Raw genomic sequence first — 26966 nt, 5'->3', positions numbered from 1 at the left:
GCACCTTCCAGCACCCCCAGGGACTCTAAGAAGGCTGGGTACTCTGAACTGCCACTCGGCGCATAAGCGCAGATGACAGTCAGGACCCGTTCCCCTGACCCTGAGGCGCAGGGAACAAACCCTCTCATCCACCGGGAAAAACCCCAACGCACCGGCAGCAAGCCGGGGATATTAGAATACCCACCCCAGCCCGCCGCCCTCACCAGGGGCAACTCCAGACTGAGACAGAGTCCAGCCCCTCTCCAGGAGACTAGTTCCAGAGCCCAAGCCATGCGTGAGGTGAGCCCGACTATATCTAGCCGGTACTTCTCAACCTCACGCACTAACTCAGGCTCCTTCCCCACCAGAGAGGTGACATTCCATGTCCCTATTGCCAGTCTTGGCAGCCGGGATCGGTCCGCCAGGGCCTCCGCTCCTGGCCGCCGCCCGACACACATTGCACCCGACCCCTATGGCGCCTCCCTGCGGGTGGTGGGCCTGCGGGAGGATGGGCCCATGTCTCCTCTTCGGGCTGTGCCCGGCCGGGCCCCATGGACTAAGGCCCGGCCACCAGACGCCGCCCTCGGGCACCCTCCCGGGCCTGGCTCCAGGGGCGGGGCCCTGTAACCCTATCCCGGGCAGGGTAAACTGTTCCCTCGATGTTCTTTTCATACGGGTCTTCTGAATCGCTTCTTTGTCTGGTCCCTCACCCAGGACCAATTTGCCATGGGAGACCCTACCAGGGGCAAAAGCCCCAGACAACATAGCCCCTGGGATCCCTGTGACACACAAACCCCTCCACCACGATAAGGTAGCGATTCACGGAGAAAATTGTGAACTTCAAATTGTGTATCAAGTCAAAGAACATTTGACAAGTCTGAGTCATTCCTTTGTCCCATGAGAGCTGGAATAAATATATATCCTGACAGTTACAGTTGAAACAGTAGAGACAGGTAGAAATGGGATCAGATTCATCTTTGCTTAGTCAGACACGTCCTGTGTTGGCCTTAACCCAAATTTCCCTCGGGGTCAACCTTCAGGATCAATAAAGTTTTACTGAATTGAATTGAATCATATTAAAAAACAAACAATAGCACGATTTTGCATCCATTTCCAAATTGTAGTCAAGCAGCCCAGTCTCATAAATAGGTAACAGAAATGTCTCTAATGTAGACGTGAACAGTGTAGTGTAAGCATTAAAAGACCATAAAGGAAACACTACTATTTATGTGAAACTAATTGTAATAAAAAATGAGCAGGTGATTTACAGATTTATAAGAAAGAATCTGAAAACAACACTTTTTTGGTCTAAGTGGTCAAAGTAGAAAACAGAACTGATGTTCAAGAACAAACTGTAGCTGCACTGATATTACACATCTCCATTGTTGTGGTGAACAGATATGTTGCTTTTAAAACCACATGCAGTGTGTGACCATGACTGTCCACTGAGACCATGAACGCCACTTCGCTGAAGTCTTCTTCTTCTTCTTCTTGCCATCAGAATGGAAGCAGACAGAGCACGAGCTGCTTTGATCTACTGAAAGGAAAAAGCAGAACATCTGAGCTGAAACCATTAAGACAGAAACAATCGTTCAATGCAGTCTCTCAGATAGCTGAGCCTGTTACAACTGTTGATACAAGCTCAGTACAGTTAACACAGTGTTGGGGAACTCCAGTGTGGGAACGAGTGGCTTTAGGTTTGTAGTCATTTAACTTTCATGCATTCATTCATTTAATTCAGGAGGAAGAAATGTCAGGTTGGTGCAGGCTGGCATTTGGTCCCATGCTGTCTTTAACCAAATGACTTGGTTCACTTTATGGCTGGGCTGTATGTGGGCTTATATCATGTTATTTGGGCAGGAGTACCTGTCCTCTGTTAGGCTTAGAAAGTTTCTCCATAAGCAGAGCTTCTAACTCTTATAGCTTTTAGCACATCTGTAGCTGTGCAGGCTGACAGGTTTTTGGTGGCTCTTTCTACCCCACACTGGTTGTGAGTGTGTAAATACCCCCACTAGTTCTTTTGGGTTGCAGTTAACTTGGGAGGAAGGGGTGGGTCTGCCATGACTAGATGAATAAAAATGATCTGGGATACATAAATTTCATAATGCATGCATATATCTCTATCAATTAAACCTGGCCTGAGTGCTGCCATTTTTTACACTCAGTTATTTCTCTTAGAAATGTTGGATCTAAATAATGAATGTGTTACAGTTAAAGTGACACTGGTCAGTGTAAATGGCTCATTGGGACAAAGAAACCTTTAAATTAAATACCATCACCTGACATCGAGTGTCAAACAATATCAAAGCTGTAAAAGCTGTTTACACTCAGAATTTATAAAAACTATTGTAAATAAATTCAAACAAGTGAGCTTTTCTCTTTGTGCTGAATATCAACACTGTGACTTCTCAGACTGTAAGATAGAATTTACTAAATGGTTGATATACATGAAAAATATGTCCATAATCACAAATGACCATGAGAGCCAGTAGAATTAATTCAACTAAACACTCAAAAGACGTCCTTAAATGCTCTTTAAGTGGCAGAACAAACAAACAAACAGTTAATCGCTCACTTGAGATGAAATCTGCTCAGCTACTTTGAAAACAGCTTCTAACTGGTTCCTCCTTTAACAGGATGACTGCTCAGGGGTAAGGCCATCATGCAGTCCAGCAACCTTTATGGTCCTGCTTTGATTCACCAGGAATTATTAGGGAAACCTTTCAGCGCCTCCTGTGAAAGACACAGGCATAAACACACAAACATTTATTAACATGTTCCACAGTCTTCCAGTTCGATTTTCTCATCCTGTGGACAACAACGTACAGAGATGCAGGTTTATGTTAACTTTTGTAAGGTTTCTTTACTGAACACATCCAGCTGCAGCTCCACTGTGATCCTGAACTGGATAAGCACTTAAGAAAATGTGTCAATAAATGGACAAACATCAGCTTATTATATTTATCCAAACAGACGGGACCAATAATGCTTCACTGAGTTAGAGACTTTAACAGTCTCTTCTATGTAAGAATGTCTCGTGATAGACCTGCAAACTTGACAACAAAGGTTTTTCAGACTACATGTAGCTGTCCTCTATGTCAGCTCACACATTTACATTCATGTCACACTTATTTCTGCTTTCCCATTTTTATCATTATTACTTACATTTTGATTGGATACCTTGAGTTTGTAAAAGATCAGATTACATAATTGGGATACAATTCAATAAAATTCATGTACCCAATTCAGGGTTGCGGGAGGATGAAGCCTATCCCAGCTGATACAGGACAAAGACAGGCTGCCAGTTATCGCAGGGCTAAGACAATACGTGTAACAGAAATAGGGCTGCCACGATTAGTCGACTAGTCACGATTACGTCGACTATTAAAATCGTCGACGACTAATTTAATAGTCGACGCGTCGTTTGAAGCTTTGTAAGATCCCAAAAGACGCAGGAATAAGTAGTAGTATTTAAGAGTGTAATAACGGACTGAAACAGAAGATGGCAGCACTGCATGTACAAGGATGCCAGCTGCCGTTAAACCTCAAGAAGAAGAAACTGTGTTCCAGAATTCATAGCGCTGCCCAGCGCAGTTGTCAACAATGGCGGCAGCTAGTTAGTTTTAATATTACAATTATTATTCTTTCTGGGTCACAAAATAAACGTTTAACATATTTTCAGGTGAGAATGTAGCTGTGTACCTCAAACCTCAAATATCTGCTCAGTCTATCAAGACACCACATATTTTCAAAAGCGCTCCAACGCTGGAGACGTCTGTTACCCACCAGCTCGATAGCGAGCCGGGGTTCTAGGCTCATTAGAGTCGGTGAGAACACCAGACTCCCGGCAAATCGTTTTCAAACTCACCGCCGTCTTTCGCTTACTCGGGTTAAACATGTAATATAAGTCACTTAGATAACTTAAAAATGTTATTGTTTGGCTTTTTTTTAGTATTTTATTTGTTCCTGAGTAAATTGGTTTGGCTGAGAAATAAAGTTATAGTTTTTGCACAGATGAATAAACGTCAAGCAGACAACTGATTATCAGAAGTGTGAGATGCTCGAGAATATGCTCCGGTGTCCTGTTATATTTTAGATAGCAAGGAGCAGACGGCTGAGTTTATTAAACTTCACTGAAACAATCTGCAAATTTCATTAAAAGTGTAATAAACTATCATCTTGTCTTTATTTTTAGTTAGCAAATACCTTAAACACTTCAAGCTGTAAGCTAATGATAGTTATATAAGAGCAGACGCATGCTGGTGCAATAAGCTGTACGTTTTACGTCCAATGGATGCATGATCTGATTAGTCGACTAATCGCAAAAATAATCGGTGACTAGTCGACTATCAAAATAATCGTTTGTGGCAGCCCTAAACAGAAAATCCACTTAGATGTTTGATATTTCTAATAATAATCATAATTATGACTATTATTTGAAATATTATTTAAAGGTTTCTCTATAAATACATTTGAATTTTTTTATAACCCCTAGAATATAAACCTGAGCTGTTTCAGATTCTGACCTCTGACCTCAGTGACCAGGCTGTGTCCTCACTGCAGCTCCCTCTTGGAAGTACGTCTGCTTCTTGTCTTCCCCCAGTGATGACCGCCTGCCCTTAATATCACGTACTGTACCTGAGGAACAAAACAGGACAAACACTTGCCTTCATTTAAGAAGTACATTCATACAGAGATAATCTATGGAAACACACTAGTTCACCCTTCGGGAGGAATCAGTTCCTGTGAAACATTTCTGTAAATCAACATCGTGGAGAATGAAATGAGTTCTTCAGGTGACTCAGCAGTCCCACACTGACAAATGAAACTTCTGTGGAAGATGAATCTGGATTTTTTTGATTTCCAATCCAGTTAAACTATTAAGGATGAAGTAGGAGTGCTCATCTTTGCTCTTCTGAAATCTTTGTTAAACAACAACAAACATAAATTAGTAACAAAAATACAGCTGAGTAGAGGCTTTACAAATCACCAGCAGCCATAAATTAATTAATTAATAAATAAATGTAAATTTTAATCATCAAATGTTTCTGAGCCGTCTTCAACCTGCTTTTAACACATTAAAGTCCCACAGTCAATGCAGCCTGACTCAATCCTAAATGTTCAGCACACACAGAGACACAGAGGGACTGTTTAAAGTTTAGTGTTAACCTGAGTCACTGATCATTTACAGTATTACAGAGTCTGGCAGTCTTTGCATGATGTCCACGTCACTGTAAGTTTCTAGCTGACTCTCAGGTATGACAGGTGTGCCAGCAGGAAAGAGTAATAATAACCTGCATCCTGAGGTTTGTCATGCAGGATTAAAGGAGCCAGGCTTTGTTCACACAGCTAGGATTGTATTTTACACTGACCCTGGGTCAGTATAAGTATCATACAGTTTAAACTTGCACATATTTATTACAGATGCATTGAAGCTAATCGGGATATTTACTGTTAATCTCTGGCTGCGATTAATCACTTTACTGGAAACTTTATTAACTAGTAACTTCATCAGTCATGACAGAAGCTAATATTTCTGTCCCAACATCGTTTAAACAGTAACAGATTTACTACAATATAAGCTAACGTTTACACCGTAACTTTAAGCTAGCACCATAAAGACGGTAAAACACGTAATAATATCTACAAATGCATCTTAAAGCTGTTATATTAGCACTCGGTGTATTACTAACATAACCACATTAACATTATTGACACTCGCTGACTTTTAATAGTCATTCTATAAATGCTGTCCGTTTAAATGGTCTTACCTGTAACACTGCTGTATCCACCGGATTCCAGCCAGAGTGGATTCTGGAGTCTTCCCACGCTCCTGTTAGTGATCCTCCATCTGGATGGATGATAACAACCTTCTGAACAATCTAGCAGGTGGATGGCCCATATCTATGGGACTGATTTCTGCTAATAACGCCCATAACATCCGAAGCGGGTCACTCAGTCGCTAGCTGTGCCATTACCCAGCATACACCTCTCCCTCCATAAATGCAATAAACGATACAAAAGTAATGGCCTATAATTAATTTATCTGCTGTATCTGCTGTTTCTCAGATAGTTGTTTACATTATATAATATATTGTGTTCAGTACACGTCACTACAATGTGATTTTGGAAATGTATAAATATACGAACAACAGGCTCTTCCGCGGAAATCTCTTGTCGTCAATAAACAACGTTTAGGGAGCAGCATAGTATTCAATAGGAGGACCCTGCACGTCAATTCTCGACGCGAGGGGGGTACCCTGCGCGTCGATAAGTGAAGCAGAGGGAGCCTGACCATGCGTCACACATTTGACGAGTTGGGAGTGAGAACGTGTTGGCTCTCAAAGCTTACTCAGACCCTTGTACTGGAGGGAGTAACCATGGTTACAGAAATCCTCTCTCTGAAACACTCTTGATTCATGATTCGGGTCATTATATCCATGGAAAATTAAGAATGTAACTTTACTGACATGTTTATTTATAACATTTATTACTCCATTAGAAAACTCTGCATCACTAATTTATTTTAGAAGGAAATAATGTAGCCTTCATTTGATTGGCTTACAGCTAGCAAGCTAGTGTTGGGATACTGTACTGTTGACCTTTGACCTTTGATGACTATTCAGCTCAAAATGCTCATGAACTTACAGTCAGAAGGTCAGAGTTTGATTGATGCATGCTGAGAGAGGACAGGAGGAGAGAGCAGAGGAGATTAAGAGTGCAGGACATTGATGAGGAGAGGTGAAAGAGAGGTGAGCATCTAAAAGGCCAGACAGAGATAACTCAGTTTAAAAAGAACCATCATGACACAATAGAGGCTCTGAAAATGTTAAAAACTACATTTTTCACGGCTATGCAACCCCTCAATTTCTATAACCTTGTGCATGATGTGACTGCCACTTGTCGTGTGGCCTGGGTTAGAAAGAGAATCCCCCACGTGCACCTTCACATAACAGCTAAGAGGTTAAACTGTCTTAATATCCAGCCAAGGGCGTAGATTTGGCATGGACGGAAGGGACATGTCCCCACCAATATCCAGCGATTATTGAATTGTCCCCACCAATAATTTGATCTCTTCGAGTAAAGAAAAACAAACCCAATAGAAAGAAAAAAACGATCTGTCAACGTCTCATTCACCCAGCGGTGCAGAAAGAGTTAAATTACGTTCTCTACTGGCGTCCTACCTCATGTGACAAATATGGCCAATGTGATTCGCTGTGCCTTTCAGGGAGCTCTGTTTAGTTTTAGCAGCAGCAAGCCTGCGCTGCGAGGACCTGCAAGGAGGAGAGGAGGATGGCAGCAAAAAGGAAGAACCTGGATATAAGAAAGTATTTTTCAAAGAAACCTGTAAGTCACTTAAAGTCAAGTTCACTCATAAAATGTGTCCGTCATAATAATGTTACAGGCTATGCTAGGCTTTGGCCCACATCAGTCTAAAATTGTATGTAACCATGAATAACGTGTTTTGGAAACTAACTGCACAACAGGCAGCACTATTAGTTATCTCAGTCTCCCAGCGTAGCATTTCTAATTTTGATTGAAACTGTCAGAGAAAACGGCAGCCTCGAGCAGTGGCGTGTCTAGAAATTTTTTGTTGGGGGGGGGGGCCAGGTAGGGGCACAGATTTGGAGAAGGGTGGCAGATGTAATTGGCAGATAATGTTAAAAAAAAATTCCACCAACCGTTAACCATAATTTAATAACCCTGTAAACCTAATAACCAAATGCGCTTTTAACTCTTATTAGAATGAGATTTTAACCACTACGGTGCAAAGTTTTTAGATACTGCACTGATAATGTACAAGAGATACAATCAGTGCTTTGTCAGTGTTTATTCAGCATTCAAGGACAGCAATATTTGCATAGTATTTTTACTGACATATAGTGCACATATGTTTTGGGCAAAAACATTTTTGGATATTAAAATACGAACATTTTTAAAATACAATTGGCAAATTAGCCAATGCAAAACTTTATCTGCCTATTAAAAAAAGAAGATAATCTTCTCACAAACTGGTGTTTGATTTTGAAACAGGAAAAAAGTGGGGAAACAAATAAAAAGACTAACATTTGAATGAAACCTGAAAGCAAGTAAATACTTTCTATGCTGCCTTATGGTAAACTTTGGTAATATTGATGTATAAAGAACAACACTGGCTGATGATGAAATACAGTCAGCTGGCATACGCTCAGGATTAAAGAACATCTGCTCTCAAAGCTTACTCAGACCCTTGTACTGGAGTGAGTAACCATGGTTACAGAAAGCCTCTCTCTGTCTGCCTCTCTGAAATGCTCACCATTCATAATAAACAACCTCCGGTTGTTATGTCCATGGAAAAAGAACTAGTAACTTTATTGACATGTTTATTTATAACATTAATTGCTCCATTACATAGAAAAAAACACGGAAATAATTAAGCTTTCTCTTGAGTGACCTACAGCTAGCAAGCCATTGTTGGCTTCCATTTTGCCCTTTGATCAGAATCAGAAAACTGTATTAAGCCCTAAAGAAAGAATCTGATATTTTTAATGTGTTCAAATATGTCATTAGTTGAGTCGATGAATAAAAAAAGTTGGTAAATAATGTGGTAAATACTTAATCATCACATCAGAAATTACAGATTTGGACAGAGTTTGATTGATGCATGCTGAGAGAGGACAAAAGGACAGCGTGCAGGAGATTGATGAGGAGAGGTGAAGGAGAGGTCAGAGTCCAGACAGAGATGACACAGTTTAGAAAGGACCATCATGGCACAATAAGGAAATAGGCGAGCAGCACAGGAAAACTTTAAAAATTGAATTAAATACTGACAGCTTTTCAACATGGAATCAACAACATTGTGGTTTTAATACTGCTGCTCAAAATAAAATTAAATAAATAAATGAAAATAAATAAATTCTAGCAAAGCTGAAAAACTCAAATTGTACTGTTTGTTCATTTCAGCATCATCCTGTGAAATTGAGGGAGTAACCATGGTTACAAAAGCCTCTCTGTTTCTGTCTGTCTGAAACTCTCACGATTCATCATAAACAACCACAGGTCATTATGTCCATGGAAAATGAAGACTTTTAATTGATATGTTTATTTATAGCACTAATTACTTCAATACATAGGAAAAAATGCACGCTGCATTACTAATGCTACTTTAGAAGGAAATAATAAGGCCCTCATTTGTGTGAACTAAATACTGACAACTGGTCAACAAGCAAAAGAAAACTATCATTAACCATAGGTATCTTTGAAACACTACCTATGTTATTGTGTGTGTGTGTGTGTGTGTGTGTGTGTGTGTGTGTGTGTGTGTGTGTGTTTGATATAATTATTATTATATATTGCATATGAGGCCACTCAATTAACAGTGGAGATAAGTTAGTGACCCAACCACCAAAAATTCCCAACACCTGTGTGACAGCCCCTCCTTTATCTGATTGCCTGTGGTCACACAGAATCCCCAAGAACCAGAGCAGGTATCCTGATATGTGCCGACCTATCCCAACCAGAAAACATCAATCATGGGGATCAGCACCCATGCAGAAGAGGCCAGCTGCCCGGCCCAGGCACAGCAACTGCCTCTGCAAGCACCCTGGGCAATAAAGGGATATTTACCATAGATATTTTAAAATGAAATGCCTGTAAAAGGTAACATAAATAAGATTTTTCCATTGTACTATTAATGGCACTGTATGGGCAGAAATCTGTGCTGTGAGCACTTGTACTCTTGTCTAACTGGACACAGTCTCCACTGTTCAATCGCAGGTTTTCTGCTTCAGCCCATCTGCCTCATCCTTCAGACTGGACGCAGAGTTGGAGGTTTGCTGCTCTCTACTGTTCATGTGTGAACTGCCTAAATCCACATTCAGCTATTATTATATCAACATTGAAAGTGCACGAAATGGGGAGGGAGACTGCACATAAGATCAGATTTGTTAGGTTTTCCATATGTGAGACACTTGGATGTTTGAAATCCTCAAACAAATGTTAGTATTTGACAAGTATAATCCAAGTAAATAGAAAATGCAGCTTTGAAATGATTTGTTAAGGGGAAAAAAGTTGTCCTACCTTCCTGGGACCACGTGAAGAAGTAATCCTCTCCAAAACCTGGTATATGGTTATGTTACTACTGGCAGGGCCAATCAACCATTTGTAATAACTGTTGATGAGTCTTTCACATCACTGTGGAGGAATTTTACCCACTCTGCTTTGCACAATATGCAGCAAACTGAGAAACCAGGAGGAGGCTAAACACTTTTTACAGCACTGTGAATTGATTTACCGCCCTTTAATGTGAGCAAGATATACTTTATATATGCTAGAAAATGAGATTTATATGTATAATAATAACTTCATAACAAACATTCATAAAGCTGCTTGGAAATCAGGTAAAGACTTCAGTTCCCACAGTTTGATTCTCCTCTGGTTTAGTTTTAGTCTGAATTTGTCTTCAGTCTGACTTTGATGATAATCAGACTTCTCTGGTGAAATGACCCCCATGGCTCTGAGTTGTGTAAATACTGAGGAATGTCACCATTCCTCAGTATTTACACAACTGACAGAAGAAGACGGCCGTAGTGATAGACGGAGCGGTTCTGAACGACAACAACATCAGGAAGAAGGAACACAAGAAGCTGGAGAAATAAAAAGGCCTCAGCGAAGAGCTGGAGAAGATGTGGAGGGTGAAGGTAACAGGAACAGCTAAGCGACTGCGCAGGACCCTCAAGCTCCCAGGCCTCTGGTAGATATTATCATATAATTATAAATTATTACTATAAAATATGTAGATTTTATAAATATCCTGAACAGAAATGTTAAGTTATTTAATTGCAAAGATGGTGACTAAAGTTTAAATTTCAGGTGGAAATAAATTAATTTCCTTAATTAAGGCATAAAAACTGTACTGGACCAAAATCAGGAATGTGCAGAGTGCAGCAAACAGAGGCGGTCCTAGCATGTTTGCTGCCCTAGGCTCTGCAGTCGTCCAGTTTCCTGTTTCTCCTTATGAATAAAAGATACATAAGCTAAGAGTGTTTCTCAAAACTGGGTTGTTAATTTTAATCTCTTTGTCTCTTTTTCAGAACACATAAAATTTTAATGAATTTAAAATAATAATATTCTGCATGTACACCCATCAAATATTTTAGGTTGTTCATTTGATATAAAACTGCTTCCAGGTTTGTCACACCAACTCTGAAAATCTAAAATTTTACAATCCTACTATTTATCCTAATATGACCTATCCTAAGGTCCCAAAGAAGGATTTACTTACTTGTAAATGAACAAAGAAAAAAGTAAAAAAAAAAAAAAAAATGCTTTCAGTGTCGAGTGCTTTCAACTAGGACATTTTGTTTATTTATTATATGTATTAATTATATATAAAGTATTGAATTATTAGAGTCAACAGTGAGAGCACATTTATTCTCTTGGCATCTGTAGCTCTAGTATCTCCAGCAGCCAGAGCTGGAGATTTTTATGAATGGGAGTCACTGGTAGGATCAAGAACAAGGGTGAGGGTGGTGGTGGCATTTTCCCTTTGGAAAAAAGGTCAAAGAAAACATATGGCATTAATTCTATTTTAAATAAATGCTTATTTTGTATTATTGTATTATAATTTAACATGTACTTCACAACGGACTAAACACATGACATGCTTAGCAAAGTATTACCTTGAGTGGGTAGTAGGTACATTTGTTGTTAGTATAACTCTAAAAATGGTGCTCCTGTGTGGTACCTCACAAAAAGAAAGAGAAAAATATTTTTTTTCAAAGCAGTTTTATTTATTTAACTTCACTTCTGGAAATAATTGGCAAGCTAGTGTAACAATAATCAGCATCTATCTGTATATTATGAAAATGATTTTAAAAAAATCAACTCAGGACAAGCTCTCCAAATAATTCATGCACCACATAGTCACATGACATTTTCCAAACACCTTTCAGACACAAATTAGCAAGCACAATGCAAGAGGAAAGGAAAAACTACTTCACACTCAAGTCAAGTCTCAACAAATCAAGTCCCAGATACTTCAGTTTATTTAGAACAAAAACAAATATGTTTTATTAATCACCAGTTCTCTCCAGCTAAATTCAGTGAATAGGAAAAAAAAAAACACTTTGGTTCCCAAGTAGTTTGCAATGTGGAAACAAAAGAAGAAAGTGTGTGAGGCATTCTCAGACACAGAATTACAAAATTTTGCAAAATCAAGAAACAAATTCAGGGCTGGCAGTCAACCATAATAACCAGCTGGGTGGACTTAAAACAATAGAGTTATGTTGATTGTTCACAGCCTGTTAAATTCCCACTGATCCTGTTATCCAGCAGTTTTGTTTGCTCAGCCTAAAAAACATGCACACTTAGTATCAAACAAGGAGGATAAATAGTGACAAATCATAAGATCAGTCACCTCAAGGTGCTTTATATTGTAAGGTAAAGACCCTGCAATAATAAACACATAGTGAGGAATCCCAACAATTAAACGGCTTCTATGAATAAGCATTTGGTAACAGTGGGAAAGAAAAACCCTCTTTTAACAGGAAGAAACCTGCAGCAGCACCAGGCTCAGGGAGTGGCAGCCAAGTATGGCTGGTGGGGGGATCGATAAGCTGTGACACAGATTTGGAGAATAACTTTGGCCCGCTTCCTTACCGGCCTGTCTTCACACTGACAACGAGGCATATAAAAAGTTAAAATGGGTTGAACCTTCAGTGAAGCACCAAATCCGAGTGATGTAATTGGTTGACCAGCACAATGGAAACACATAATTACATAAAATCACATTTAGAGACAGCATAATATTTCAGGTTCTTTCCATCTTAGGAACACACTGGAACATGTCAGCTTTGCTGGTTGTTTTTCATTTTTACCCCCTCATGTTACTATTTTATGTTTGGTATAATAACTAAAAAGTAAAACTGAATTTTTGAAATGGATTTTGATTTAATATTATGAATACTGAAAGAAACAGAAAATACAAAAGGGGTAACAGAATTGTTCTTCCCTCAGTAAATATAAAAGCATTAATATAAAAGCCCCAACTGAAGTCTAAGGAGAAGCCAAGAGTTGACATCACAGTGGAACTGTGAAAACTGGAGTTATGTCTTCATAAACTGCACTGTGAAGAGTGAAGTAGATAGATTAGATGAGGATTGAATATGTTTATACATGGAGTACAGAAACACATCTATCCACCCTTTGGAGAACATATGTATGACAACAGAACATTAATCATGTTCTTGATAATTGGAGGTTGAGGGTGCATGCTGTGTGGCAGATGGTGGGCCAGAACCATCTCCCAGGCATCCACCAGATGGACATTCAATCCTTTGAATATAGCCTTGAGTGCCTTTAGCCGCTGAAAAGTGTACCAGTCGCTGTTGACAAATGCACCACGAATTGTATAAGGTTTGGGATTTCCAGTCCGAATGACAACCACTGTGCCTGGAGCCCTGGACAGTAGCCGTACCACTGAACTGCGGATGGACATCAGTCGACGGATGTAGAACCCAATAGGGAAATTGTCAAAGTGTGCCCAGATGCCAAAAACTACTACAGTGTTACTGCCTCCAACCACATTGTCCAGCTCATTGGCAATATAATGCAGCTCCATGGATGGGACACTGACAGTACGTAGAGGAGGGCCGTGGGTGCGATACCTCACAAAGATGTTATTTGCATAGTCCAGAGCCATTAAAGGTCCGATTGATTTGTGGCTATGCAGGTTAAACTCCTTTAGATCTAAAAGAATTTGAAAGGGAAGTTAAACTACATAAAGAAAATAGTGTAAATAAAATATTGTTGTTTGCCAGATTTGCAGAGCAGCTACCTGGCAGTGCTGCATTAAGGTACTCAAACCACTGCCTCATTGTGGAGTCTCCATACATATAGACCTGCTTTCCTTTCAGACACTGAGTGATGGCTGAGGAAGTGTTGAACTGATGAACGGTGGTGCCACCTAGTGCTCGCCACACACCCTGGTAGTAATAGCCAGACGGTTCAGACTCCACACTGCTGCTGTTCACCTCTGACTGACCTGGTAAGCAGTAAAACAGACAATTACGTGTGTTTTTTACTTAATATGAAAAACAAACAAACAAAGCCTTTCCTTAACCTGTATGTAGTAATAAAACTCAATTAAAATCTGACAAAAGTACTGCTTTTGTTTTTATGTTTCTAATCTTCTAATCTGGTGAATGCCATTTTCTAATCTTGCACAATGGATTTGTATTCAATATGTTTAGGACTCTTTTTTTGATTCTCCAACCAATCAATACAAATGCACTACGCTTGAGATTAACGCATGTGGATGTACAGCAACACCCAATAAACTACCACAGCACTGCAGTAGTTTAAAAGCTACAACTAAAATCATACACCAGATACTGTACCTCCCTCTGTCCAGTCGCACACTTCTTCGAGTTGGCTGTGAGCCCTGCCTGCCTCAGAGACTAAAGGACCTGCAGCACATGCTGCACCCAGGTGTCACTGTTTATGATGACATCATCCAGGTAGGCAGAATATGCAGTGTGCAGACACAGCACTTGGTCCATGAGGTGCTGGAAAGTGTCTGGGGCTCCAAACAAGCTGAATAGAAGTGGAACAAATTGGTTCTGAACTTCCAGTATGATGGCGCCTGTGTTTGGCTCTTTCTGCTCTGTTGTTCTCATTTTGTTTTAATGATGTATTTGCTGCCTTGGTGTATGATTGTCTGGCTTTGCTATCCATTTGATCCTCTATGATGCCTCACGATTTCTCTTCGACTTCCTTCGGCATTTTCCACCCTCTTCCATCAGCTGGATCCTCGTCGGGCAATTTCGGCGGATCCTCTAGACCACGGAGAGGGAGAAGAGGAGGTATTCAGGTAAAGCTCAGGCTTTACTGGCAGTGGGGTTTGGCTGGTAAGCGCCGCCTGACGTGCCTTGTCTCCTGTGCTCTGTTTGGATACGCTAGGCCCGGCTCTTTGAGACCGGTCTGCCTGAGGAGGGTTTATCCAGACTCTTCTGCCGGCTGGCTCTTACTTCCCTTGGTGAGTGGATTCTACTAGCGTGATGGTTCAAACCCTGAGTATCTACATCCTTTAACTTGAGCCTCCGCAAATACGGAGGCTTCTACTTCGCTGAATATGGCGCTTTCTAACGCTCGAGCTCCGTCTAATAAATCATTCTTGTTGATTTTATATTATCTAAAAAACTGGATTTTTTTATTCCTGGCTGAGACCTGGCAGCCGGACATAGACTATTCGTCATTTGTTGAACTCTGCCCGGATGGCTATACTTTTATTACCCAGCCTAAAGTTTCTGGTCGGGGTGGTGTTCTCGCTGTGGCTTTCCAAGACTGTTTCTCCTGCCACTCCGTGAAAATTGGACATTTTCTTTCGTTTGAGCTGCAGCTGCTTAAAATTGGAAACAAGGATCCGTTTTACTGTGCTGTGTTGTATCGTCCACCTGGCTCAAATAGGTTATTTTTGTCGGAGCTCAGTGACTTCTTATGCTCAACTATAAAGCTGTCTAGGTTGCTCATAGTTGGGGACTTTAAAATACACATTGATGATGACTCCGACCCTTTCGCCAGAGATTTTATCAATATTATGGACTCATTTCATTTTGCTCAGCATGTGTCTGGTCCTACGCATAGCAAAGGTCACACACTGGACTTTGTTTTTACTTTGGGTTTAAATATTGATTTTATCTGCTCTGAGGACATTTTCATTTCTGATCACCATGTTATTGTTTTTAATTTGTCTTTTAATGAGCTTTCCTCCCCTGTTCAAAGGAAGGTTAGCTCTCGTATCTTAGACTCCTCCACAGCGGAGAAATTTGCGGATGCTTTTAATCTACAGCTATCTCCTCACAATGATGTTGACTATTCAACCAATCTTTTGAATAATTATTGCCTTTTTATTTTAGATGAAATTTGTCCTGTTAAAACGAGGAGAGTTTCTGCCTGCAAATCTCCTCCTTGGCTAAATGACAGCACTCATTATCTAACACATGATTGTCGTAAAGTGGAGCGCACGTGGAGGAAAACTCACCTAACTGTTCATCTCCTCTATCTAAAGGACCTTTTAGCTTCTTTTAATAATGCGATCAGAGATGCGAGGGCTTCCTATTTCTCACACTTGGTTACAAAGAACAGAGGTAATCCTAAGGTGCTATTTAACACCATTAGTGGCATTGTTACTCCTGCTCTTCCTGCGTAAGAATGAATTTTTCTCATTCAACACCTGTTATGTCTATCTCCACCTCATCTCGGCCTGTCATTTTGGATACTTTCTTTCCTGTTCTACTACCTGAGCTGGCAAAACTAGTGAATTCAGTGAAAGCATCCTCTTGTCCACTTGACATTGTACCGGCATCATTATTCAAAAATGTCTTCCAGGTTACTGGTCCATCTGTGCTCACTCTAATCAACTCTTCACTGGCGTCTGGTATAGTTCTGGTTTATTTTAAAAATGCTGCTGTCCTCCCACTTAAAAAAAACCTCAGCTAGACCCCTCTCTTTGGAGCAGCTACAGACCTATCTCTAAATTACCGTTAATTGCTAAGCTTCGAGAAAAGGTTGTAGCCAAGAAACTTACAGCGGCTCTGGACAAACATAGCATTTGCGATAAGTTTCAGTCCGGCTTTCGCAGAGCTCACTCCACAGAAATAGCCCTTATTAGGGTCTCAAGTGACATTTTGATTAGCAGTGATGCAGGAAAATGCTTGGTCCTACCTATGTTGGACCAAACATCGGCTTTTGATAATAATAATAATAATAATAATAATAATAATAATGGATTGCATTTATATAGCGCTTTTCGAGACCCTCAAAGCGCTTTACAATTCCACTATTCATTCACTCTCACATTCACACACTGGTGGAGGCAAGCTACTGTTGTAGCCACAGCTGCCCTGGGGCAGACTGACAGAAGCAAGGCTGCCATATCGCACCATCGGCCCCTCTGGCCCCTTTTGACACTGTTGACCACCACATCCTCCTTGAAAGGCTTAAACATTGGGTTGGTGTATCGGGTACTGCCTTGGAGTGGTTCTCATCATATCTACATATCCGATCTTTTTCTGTGGTAGTCTCCGATTTTAGGTCATCCTCTACCTCCCTTACTTGTGGTGTCCCTCAGGGTTTGGTTTTGGGGCCTTTATTGTTCTTAATATATCTTCTCGCCCTTCAGCATATAATGGGCTCTTTTGAGAACATTTCTTATCACTGTTATGCTGATGATATTCAGTTGTATTTTCTGTGTATGTTAAATCTTCTATCAGGGATTTAGGTGACACTTTTGACTCGACTCTCACATTGGATGGGCATGTGAAATCTCTGGTTCGGTCTTGTTTTTATCATTTAAGAAATGTGGCCAAGTTAACCCCCTGAACTGGAGATTGCTACACATGCATTTATTTCCTCACGCTTGGACTATTGTAACTCTTTGTTTATGTGTCTAAGCAAAGGTTCTCTGGATAGTCTGCAGGTTGTGCAAAACGCTGCAGCTAGGCTGTTGACAAAATCCTCCAAGTATTCACATGTGACACCATAGCTATTTCAGCTACACTGGCTTCCTGTTGAATTTAGAGTACATTTTAAGATCCTGTTCATGACATTTAGAGCCTTGCATGGACTGGCACCTCCCTAAATCTCCGATCTGTTACAGCCCTATGCCCCTAGCAGGTCCCTGAGGTCATTTGATCAGGGCTTACTTGCTATAAAACAGACTAAGATGAGAACTAAGGGTGATAGAGCTTTTGCCACTGTGGCCCCGAGACTGTGGAACTCTCTCCCTCATACATTCAGAACTGTGGACTTGGTAGTTGTTTTTAAAAAACAACTCAAAACTCACCTTTTTAAAACTGTTTTTGGTTAAATTTTTGCCTGTTTTACATTGTCTGTTTTACCATTTTATTATTTTTTATCTTATGTGCAGCATTTTGTGATTCTGTCTAGAAAGATGCTATATGAATAATTTTTTTTAAATTTATTTATTATTTATTTTGGTACAAACTGTACAGAGGGTAGAAGGATGTTTTTTCCTTAGACTCAGGAGACAAGGGAATCTGCCAGAAGCCCTTGGTCAAATGCATTGTCCTGAAAGATCAAGCAGTGCCTAACTGGTCCAGGAGCTCATTAACCCATGGCATGGGATAAGCAACGAACTGTGACACTTCATTCACCTTGGGGTAGTCAATACACCAGCCTGTCCGTCTGAGGATGGTAGACTGAACTGATTTAATGCCCAGTAATTTCTACTGCTCTTTTAATGTGAAAAGACATGAATGAGATGTGGTATGCTAAATGCGGAGACGACTTAAAACGGTGCCTACACCACACTCTTTGCAGAAATGGTGCACAGTTGCAGTGCTTAGGGATATTACATTACTTAATCGCCAGAACTATTACGAAGCGATATTCTCATGACCTCCGGTGAAATGGCCTGATCATGCTAATGTGCTCAAATGGGACCTCCATTAATGGTAATGGATGCAAAGCTGCTTTTGTAATACCAGGCTTGTTAACCAGCTGACACTTCGGGCAGAATGCCCACCACCGGTGCACATCCATTCGGATGCCTGGCCAATTAAATCAGGCCATTTTCCGCTCCAAAGTTTTATCATATTCCATATGCCTTACCATGGGGTTATATGAGCCACCTGGAAAATCATTTTCCAGCAGCTTTTTGGCACCAACAAGTGGATGTGTTGGTATTCTGTGTGAGTGTCAGGATTCTATCAGTCTATCTCTAATCAATACAAAATGCGGAAATGTCAGTTCTGTGTCAGGGTGCACCATATGAGCATCAATTTTTATCACTTAATCAAAGGCTAAGCTTAGGGTGTCAAAATGAGACTGCTCACATGGAAGTAATTGATCTGAGATTCAGCTTCAGATGCAAACAGGATTACTCCCAGAAGTCTGCAAATGTGCTCTTCAGTTAAGGTCCTCTGAGCAACAAACGTCCTCCAGAAGGCACAGCACCAGCTGCTCAATGAACAGGTGAGATAACCAAATTTCACCATCGGCGTGCTAAAATCTAAAAAGAAGCAGAGCAAATACGTATGAAAGTTTCAACCTGTCTCAGCAATGCAAAGCCCCCAGCATCCAACATCAACATGGAAGAGAGAAAGCAATTGCATTGCTTAGCAATGACAACAACAGTATCATCCTTCTGGCAAAAAAGGGTAAGTGCACGGTTTTGGTAAACCAGAGAGACTATAGTGAGAAAACTTTGTCACTGCTCAGTTACAAAATACTTGTGAGCCCCTGAAACTAGACCCAGGAAGTGGTTACTGGAAGAGGGTGATCTGTCTAAAGCAGTTAGAACAAGACAATGCTATTGATCAGACCTCATACCACAGGCTGTACCCAGGGGAATCTACACCAAGTCTTTATGGTTTACCGAAGATTCATAAACCAATTGTCTGCATGATCTACTCGATCACCTATAGCAGGGGTGTCAAACTCAGTTGCACAGGGGGCCAAAACTCAAGGCACACTTTAGGTTGCTGGCCAAACAAGATAAACAATGTTTTTTAACCTCTTAAGCCCCAAGGAGGTTTCTGAGCTTCCTGCTCGAAAATTTAATGCCCAAATTTAATAGATTATTTCTTTGTAATTACAAACTCTGTCCTTACAATCTTGGTATCAAAATAAAGCTAACGCTTGTGAGATTTCATCAGTGGTATAAATATTGAAGCAGATATTACTGTGTCAAAGTTACTGAGACTGGAACACAGAAAAAGTAAGTACATTTTATCCTCGCCCATTTTTTTTTTTTAATTTTTAGCATATAACCCTATTAAAAATATGCCTCAGATCACATTTGGTTCCAGAATTTCAGTAACCAACATATAAACATCATCTGTGCAAAGATTTATGTTTCTAAAGTGAAACAGTGAAAAATTACAGCCCTGTCAATACATGAATATCCAGACGTTGTACAAAAATGTCCAATTTTGGCACACAATTGGACACCATGCCAGCTGAATTTTTTAGGTATTAAAGAGCAGAAATTAATTAATTTTATTAACAGGCCTAAAAATGCTTTTTTTTATATATATTTTTGAAGAATTAACCACACATTTACATGGTAATGGAAAACAGCTCTGATGCGGCTAGGTAGGCATGGTAACTTCTGATAATCACGTGGCTACCGGCTACCGGTGAAAATAATGTAGGAAATCGGGACGGTAAGCCAATCTCTGTCTTAGTGTATCTGCGCCGCTGTGTGTTTTTGTGGTCTTCTTTTGCGGCTCATTCAGTGAATTTTGGTCAGAGCGTGGTGAAACTTGGTGTGTGGAGTCAGTGATAGCCCTGGAAGCTAACCAGCCTATCTTTAGCTGCTTACATGAAGTCTGGAGAATTTCTGGTTCAGTTTTGTTTGTTTAGCGGTCTTCTGCGCATTTACGTAACTGCTCGTTTAATCATGGCTTGTTTTCAATGTGTTTAGTGGTTGTAGAAATGGTTTATATGACATTTTAACTGAGATTCAGAGGTTTCTGTGGAAACCACACGTCTGGACTTATATTTCTCACCCCGTGTTATAACCGATTAAACGTGATCTCCTCCTTTTTGCCCCGGTACCGGGGGCGTGGGGCTTACGTTTAAACATAAATATGAATAAAAACAGACAGGAATATAATTCCAGAACAAATACACTTAAAAATAAATAAACTTTAACTTTAAATATTTTGCTCTCCATAAAAATATATCCTGTCAAAATTATGCAAGTTAGAAATATGAACATGCTGCCAAAAACCCCAGAAAAAAATAAATGAAAGCATACACAAGGTTTGAGCCGCATGTAGAGGGAGCTGGGGCATTGCTTCAGGAATGGAACTAATAAACTGTGCGGGCCATTCAGTGTCGTACTTTGCCTTGAGTGTCCCATTACAATGCAGCTCCATCTGAATCTGCACAGGTGCAGTTTCTCTTTTTGTGCTTCAAAGTCACCAAAGCGCCGTGCGAACTCAGTGCGCTCAGTTTATCAGCAAAGTGCGCATTTGGGAACACTGTTGCGCTGACTTGGTTCAACATTACTTGGCAACAGGGAAAGTGAGGCAAGTTGCACTGGTGCATTTGTGACAGCTTCACTTGAAATGCCTTCACCGCATCATATATGCCATGTCCATGAACTGACAGATTTCCTTGCTGAGCTCAAAAACTCGATTGAGAACTTTTCCCCAACTCAGCCAACGGACCTCTGTATGATAAGAAATGTCGGCAAACTCTGACTCTATTTCCCACATAAAAGACTGAAATTAACGGTGATTTAAACCTTTAGTTCAGATAAAATTTACGGTTTGCGTTACGGTGATCATTATATGCTCCATTTTTGGGACTTTACCACACAGAGTTTCCTGGTGTATGATGCAGTGATATGTTGTTAATGCACCGGTACAGTTCTCCTCCTGCATCTTTACTTGCATCCTACATCCTGCTGACTTGTCCACTTTTTTCACCATACAACACCGGCGCTCCATCTGTTGTCCCAGGGCAGTTTCATGTTGGTTACACTTTGAAATACATTTTCAAAAATGTCTTTTCCTGTCGTTGTCCCGTGCATCGATTTAATGTCCAATATTTACACTCCACGGATGAAGATGGCCAGCTGTGCGATGTCCATCATGTCTATACTTTCATCCACAGCAAGAGAGTATGCAATAAAGTTTTACAACTGTGTTCTTAAATCAGTGGCCATCTCACAAACCCGATCAGCAATCGTATTTCTCCTCAGGCTCACATTTGCCAAAATCTGCGTTTTGTCTGGACACAAGACGTCGCACACCTTCATCATGCAGCTCTTCAGAGTGGTACCGGGCTGATTTGGCTATCTCCTCTGCTACAATAAAACTTGCTTTCACAACAGCTTCACTTTGTGATTTTGCTCTGGTGAAAAACGTCTGCTGAAATGTCAGATTCTTCTTTAGCTCTTCTACTTTCTGTAGTTTCTGCTCTGCATTTAGGTTTTTCAGCTTATCCTGATGTTTTGTCTCATAGTGCCGTCTTAAATTAAATTCCTTAATTACAGCCACATTAGCTCCACTAATAAGATACGGGTTTACCAGCAATGTCTGTAAACATATATTCAGTCTCCCACCGGTGCTGAAAGGCTCTGCTTTCAGAATCAACTTTTCTCTCCAACATTGTGAGCGGCTAGCTTCGCAATAACAGAAGTTTGACTTGATTGACACGGGAATGTTCCCAGGTAGCCTAGCGTTCAGCAAGAAGGCTGCAGCGCTGCATTATGGGATCTGTGGTTTGTGTGTTATTAGCACCTCATATCGCCGGGCCATGCATAACAATAATAATAAATCTATATAAAATGACCTCGTGGGCCGGATATAAATGTACGCCAGGCCGGATGTGGCCCGCGAGCCTTGAATTTGACACATGTGACCTATAGCATCTCCCATTTCTGGCTTTGATCATCAACCCATTGGTAGGTAGCTCTGAACACCACATCCAGAACACCTTGGATTTTGTCGAGAAGGTGAGAGATGACGTTATGGAGGCAGATGAAAACATGGTCTCGTACGATGTTGCATCTCTCTTCACTTGTGTTCCAGTCACGTAAGTGTTGGAGGTAGTTCGTAAGAGATTACAGCATGACCCCAACCTCAGCAACAGGACCACTCTCAGCACTGACCAAGTGTGTTTACTTTTGGAACTGTGTCTTAATTCCACCTATTTCACATACCCCTTGTATGTAAAATAGTCCGTCTAACACATAGAGACAAGCAACCATTTGCACTCAAATTCACACCCACACCTATGGGCAATTTAGAATGACCAATTAACCTAACCCCACATACTGCATGTCTTTGGACTGTGGGAGGAAGCCGCAGTACTCGGAAAGAACCAACGCAAACACGGGGAGAACATGCAAACTCCAGACAGAAAGGCCCCGGCCTGATGGTGGAATCGAACTCAGGACCTTCTTCCCTTCTTGCTGTGCTAATCATCGCATTACCATGCCACTTCCTTCTGGTATGTGGATGAAAATCAAATCTCAGGACTTACCACAATTTACTGATCACATTTAGTTGGTGGACCAATACATCATGTTGACCAGGGAGAAAGGTGGCAGGTTAGCCTTCTTGGACTGTGAGATTTCCATCAGTAATAAGGGACATTTAAAATTTGATGTGTACCATAAACTAACCCATACAGATCAGTATATAAAGTTTGACCATTGGAGCACAAACTGGGTGTCATCGCACTACAACACAGAGCGAACACCATCCCCACAGAGTGGCCAGGGAAGATATAGATAGGAAGATTAAGATATAGATGTTAGCAGTAAGATTTGTATTTTTACCTTTCTGTTTTGGAAAAACAGTGACATTGGCAGGTCCTGAAGCTGGAATGGGGACTTTCATGTTTATGCCGCTGAGAAAAGTTCACACAATAAAATCTTTTCACAAAAATTGGAAAGTATTAAAATGATTTTTAAACTAGAGACATATTAAATACAGTCAGTCAAATTCAAATTTTTATCATTGTCATATTTAGGTAACAATGGCACACAACTACTAACAATGAAAATTTTAGGCTCGGTAGGCAGCAAACATAGCTCTTGTTATAAACTACCAATCATTAAGCTTCAGACCAGATAGAGAAAATATGGAACATTTTTCCAGGTAGCAAGCTACATAGTTCCCTCTCTAGCAAATATTAAAAAGTGAGGGAATTTATTTCATGTGTTTTGAAAGCATTTGCAAAGTAGCACTTAGTTTCCCTTGTATTAGTTTAGATATGATTTTAGTAACTCTAGAAATTTAACACCACAGGTAATGCTCACCTCTGAAAAAGCTTCTCCATGGTTGTCAGGCTTGCTTTAGAACCTCCATTGTAGTTGCTGATCCTGGTGTCACAACTCATATTTGCTGGCTTATAGCAGAACCATGGCTCACCTGTACGTAAATCAGTGTAGTTGCACACAGGTTGGGTTGGACGTAGACATACGTTGCAGGTGGTTGTTCTAGTGAGCAAGCTCGAGCGGAACTGACTCTTGAAGTAGATCCTGTCGGGTTCTTCTATGTTCACCCTGCGCAGCTCTGTGACTGCCTCACTGGGATGAACCAGTGTCACCTGGTAGAACAAATAATCAAAGTTTTGAAAATTGGGTCTCACAGAAGTACATATAATATGGATCTGGCACATGGTACTGTTAAATATTATTTAACAGAGCGTCATTGTGCTACAGTAAATGTGAAGTTGTTAATATAAATAGTCCCTGCAGGCCAGGATAGGTCTAAACCTTTGATCTGGCACCAGGAAGCGCCTCGTCTCCTGAAGTGTCACCTCTAATTCCTGTGACCATTAGCTTTCTTTACTCTGAGGCTTCCCACATCCTGGGGAGACTGCACGTCCATGAATCCACACAACCTGAGCCACTTTCACACACATGGGTCTTTGTGTGCCTGAGCTCACACACCTGTGGGTCCTGTGCACCTTGAACCTGAAGGTGAGCCCGAGCCTGTTTCCCATACCAGAAGAGTCGAAGCCTCCCATGTCTTTTGAGTCTCCACCTCTACTGCTCATCATCTGCCAAGTTTCCACAGCCACATAATTTCCTTAGGGATTAAGTAAGTATCCTGAACCTGAAGGGATTCTGCCTCCTCCATCATTGTTGGCCTCTGGCTATAATCCCAGAGGGTCATCTCACTATTATCTCTCTCTCTCTCTCTCTCTCGCTCTCTCTCTCTCTCTCTCTCTATACATATATATATATATATATATATATATATATATATATATATATATATATATATATATATATATATACTACACCCAGCACGCCCCTGCGGGCGGTTTATCCTTCAAGCTCGGGTCCTCTACCAGAGGCCTGGGAGCTTGAGGGTCCCTGCAGTATCTTAGCTGTTCCCAGGACTGTGCTCTTCTGGACAGAGATCTCCGATGTTGTTCCGGGATCTGCTGGAGCCACTGCGTCTAGCTTGGGAGTCACCGCACCTAGTGCTCCGATTACCACGGGGACCACCGTTACCTTCACCCTCCACATCCTCTCGAGCTCTTCTCTGAGCCCTTGGTATTTCTCCAGCTTCTCGTGTTCCTTCTTCCTGATATTGCTGTCATTCGAACCGCTACATCTATCACTACAGCCGTCTTCTTCTGTTTGTCTACCACCACTATGTCCGGTTGGTTAGCCACCACCATTTTGTCCGTCTGCATCTGGAAGTCCCACAGGATCTTAGCTCGGTCATTCTCCATCACCCTTGGGGGCATCTCTCATTTTGACCTCGGGACTTCCAGTTTATACTCGGCACAGATGTTCCTGTACACTATGCCGGCCACTTGGTTATGGCGTTCCATGTATGCCTTGCCTGCTAGCATCTTGCACCCTGCTGTTATGTGCTGGATTGTCTCTGGGGCATCTTTACACAGCCTGCACCTGGGGTCTTGCCTGGTGTGATAGACCCCAGCCTCTATGGATCTTGTACTCAGAGCTTGTTCTTGTGCTGCCATGATTAGTGCCTCTGTGCTGTCTTTCAGTCCAGCTTTGTCTAGCCACTGGTAGGATTTCTGGATATCAGCCACCTCTGCTATCTGCCGGTGGTACATACCGTGCAGGGGCCTGTCCTTCCATGATGGTTCCTCGCCTTCCTCCTCTTTCTTGGGTTTCTGCTGCCTGAGGTATTCACTGAGCACGCTGTCAGTTGGGGCCATCTTCATGATGTATTCGTGGATGTTTCTTGTCTCATCCTGGACTGTGGTGCTGACACTCACCAGTCCCCGGCCCCCTTCCTTCCGCTTAGCGGACAGCCTCAGGGTGCTGGACTTGGGGTGAAACCCTCCATGCATGGTAAGGAGCTTTCTTGTCTTTATGTCAGTGGCTTCTATCTCCTCCTTTGGCCAGCCTATTACCCCAGCAGGGCACCTGATCACGGGCAGGGCGTAGGTGTTGATGGCCCGGATCTTGTTCTTACCGTTCAGCTGACTCCTCAGGACTTGCCTGACCCTCTGCAGGTACTTGGTGGTTGCAGCTTTCCTAGCGGCCTCTTCATGGTTCCCATTCGCCTGTGGGATCCCCAGGTACTTGTAACTGTCCTCTATGTCTGCAATGTTGCCTTCTGGTAGTTCAATCCCTCAGTTCTGACTACCTTCCCTCTCTTTGTTACCATCCGACTACACTTCTCCAGTCCGAATGACATTCCAATGTCATTGCTGTATAGCCTGGTAGTGTGTATCAGTGAATCAATGTCTCGTTCACTCTTGGCATACAGCTTGATGTCATCCATGTACAGGAGGTGGCTGACAACCGCTCCGTTCCGTAGTCGGTATCCGTAGCCAGTCTTGTTGTCAATGATCTCACTGAGGGGGTTCAGGCCTATGCAGAACAGCAGTGGGGACAGAGCATCTCCTTGGTAGATCCCGCACTTGATGGTGACTTGTGCTATGGGCTTGGAGTTGGCCTCTAGTGTTGTACGCCACATCCCCATTGAGTTCCTGATGAAGGCTCTTAGGGTCCTGTTGATCTTGTACAATTCTAGGCATTCCAGTATCCAGCTGTGGGGCATTGAGTCATAGGCCTTCTTGTAATCAATCCAGGCAGTGCACAGGTTGGTCAGTCTGGTCTTGCAGCCTCGGCTGACTGTTCTGTCTACCAGTAGCTGATGTTTTGCGCCTCTGGTATTCTTGCCAATCCCTTTCTGTGCCCCGCTCATGTATTGACCCATGTGCCTGTTCATCTTAGCCGATATGATGCCTGACAGGAGCTTCCATGTAGTACTGAGGCAGGTTATTGGTCGGTAGTTGGATGGGACCGGTCCCTTCTTGGGGTCCTTGGGGATCAGGACCGTCCGACCTTCGGTTAGCCATTCCGGGTGTCTCTCGTTAACTAGCAACTGGTTCATTTGTGCTGCCAGACGCTCGTGGAGTGCAGTCAGCTTCTTCAGCCAGCAGGCGTGAACCATGTCGGGGGAAGGACTCCCTCATCTTCATAGTCGAGACAGTCCCGTCTCATCACGCCGTTCATAAGGAGGCCG

General features: G+C 41.7%; 1 protein-coding gene and 1 long non-coding RNA gene across 2 annotated transcripts in view; both read right to left on the bottom strand.

Annotated features, from left to right (window-relative positions):
* Positions 1 to 1462: 1462 nt before the first annotated feature.
* On the bottom strand, positions 1463 to 5811 carry LOC120438944. The gene is made up of 4 exons (XR_005612269.1): positions 5751 to 5811; positions 4506 to 4617; positions 2555 to 2712; positions 1463 to 1516 (listed from the first exon to the last, which is right to left on the bottom strand). It is a non-coding gene; the product is annotated as an uncharacterized LOC120438944 (long non-coding RNA).
* A 5938-nt stretch (positions 5812 to 11749) lies between these two features.
* LOC116312290 (NXPE family member 3-like) overlaps positions 11750 to 26966 on the bottom strand; it is a 31038-nt gene continuing 15821 nt past the window's right edge. Inside the window, exons 5-8 of the mRNA XM_039605366.1 lie at positions 23762 to 24051; positions 23279 to 23349; positions 13796 to 14002; positions 11750 to 13707 (exon numbers count right to left, since the gene is read on the bottom strand). Of these exons, the coding sequence (XP_039461300.1) occupies positions 13154 to 13707; positions 13796 to 14002; positions 23279 to 23349; positions 23762 to 24051 (1122 nt within the window). The 3' untranslated portion in view covers positions 11750 to 13153. The remainder of the gene's footprint in view (positions 13708 to 13795; positions 14003 to 23278; positions 23350 to 23761; positions 24052 to 26966) is intronic.

The sequence above is a fragment of the Oreochromis aureus genome, linkage group 3 (genome assembly GCF_013358895.1).
Source record: "Oreochromis aureus strain Israel breed Guangdong linkage group 3, ZZ_aureus, whole genome shotgun sequence".
Taxonomy (NCBI): Eukaryota; Metazoa; Chordata; class Actinopteri; order Cichliformes; family Cichlidae; genus Oreochromis; species Oreochromis aureus.
The sequence above is the reverse complement of the archived record's forward strand: the minus strand, read 5'-3'. Positions and strand labels throughout refer to the sequence as shown.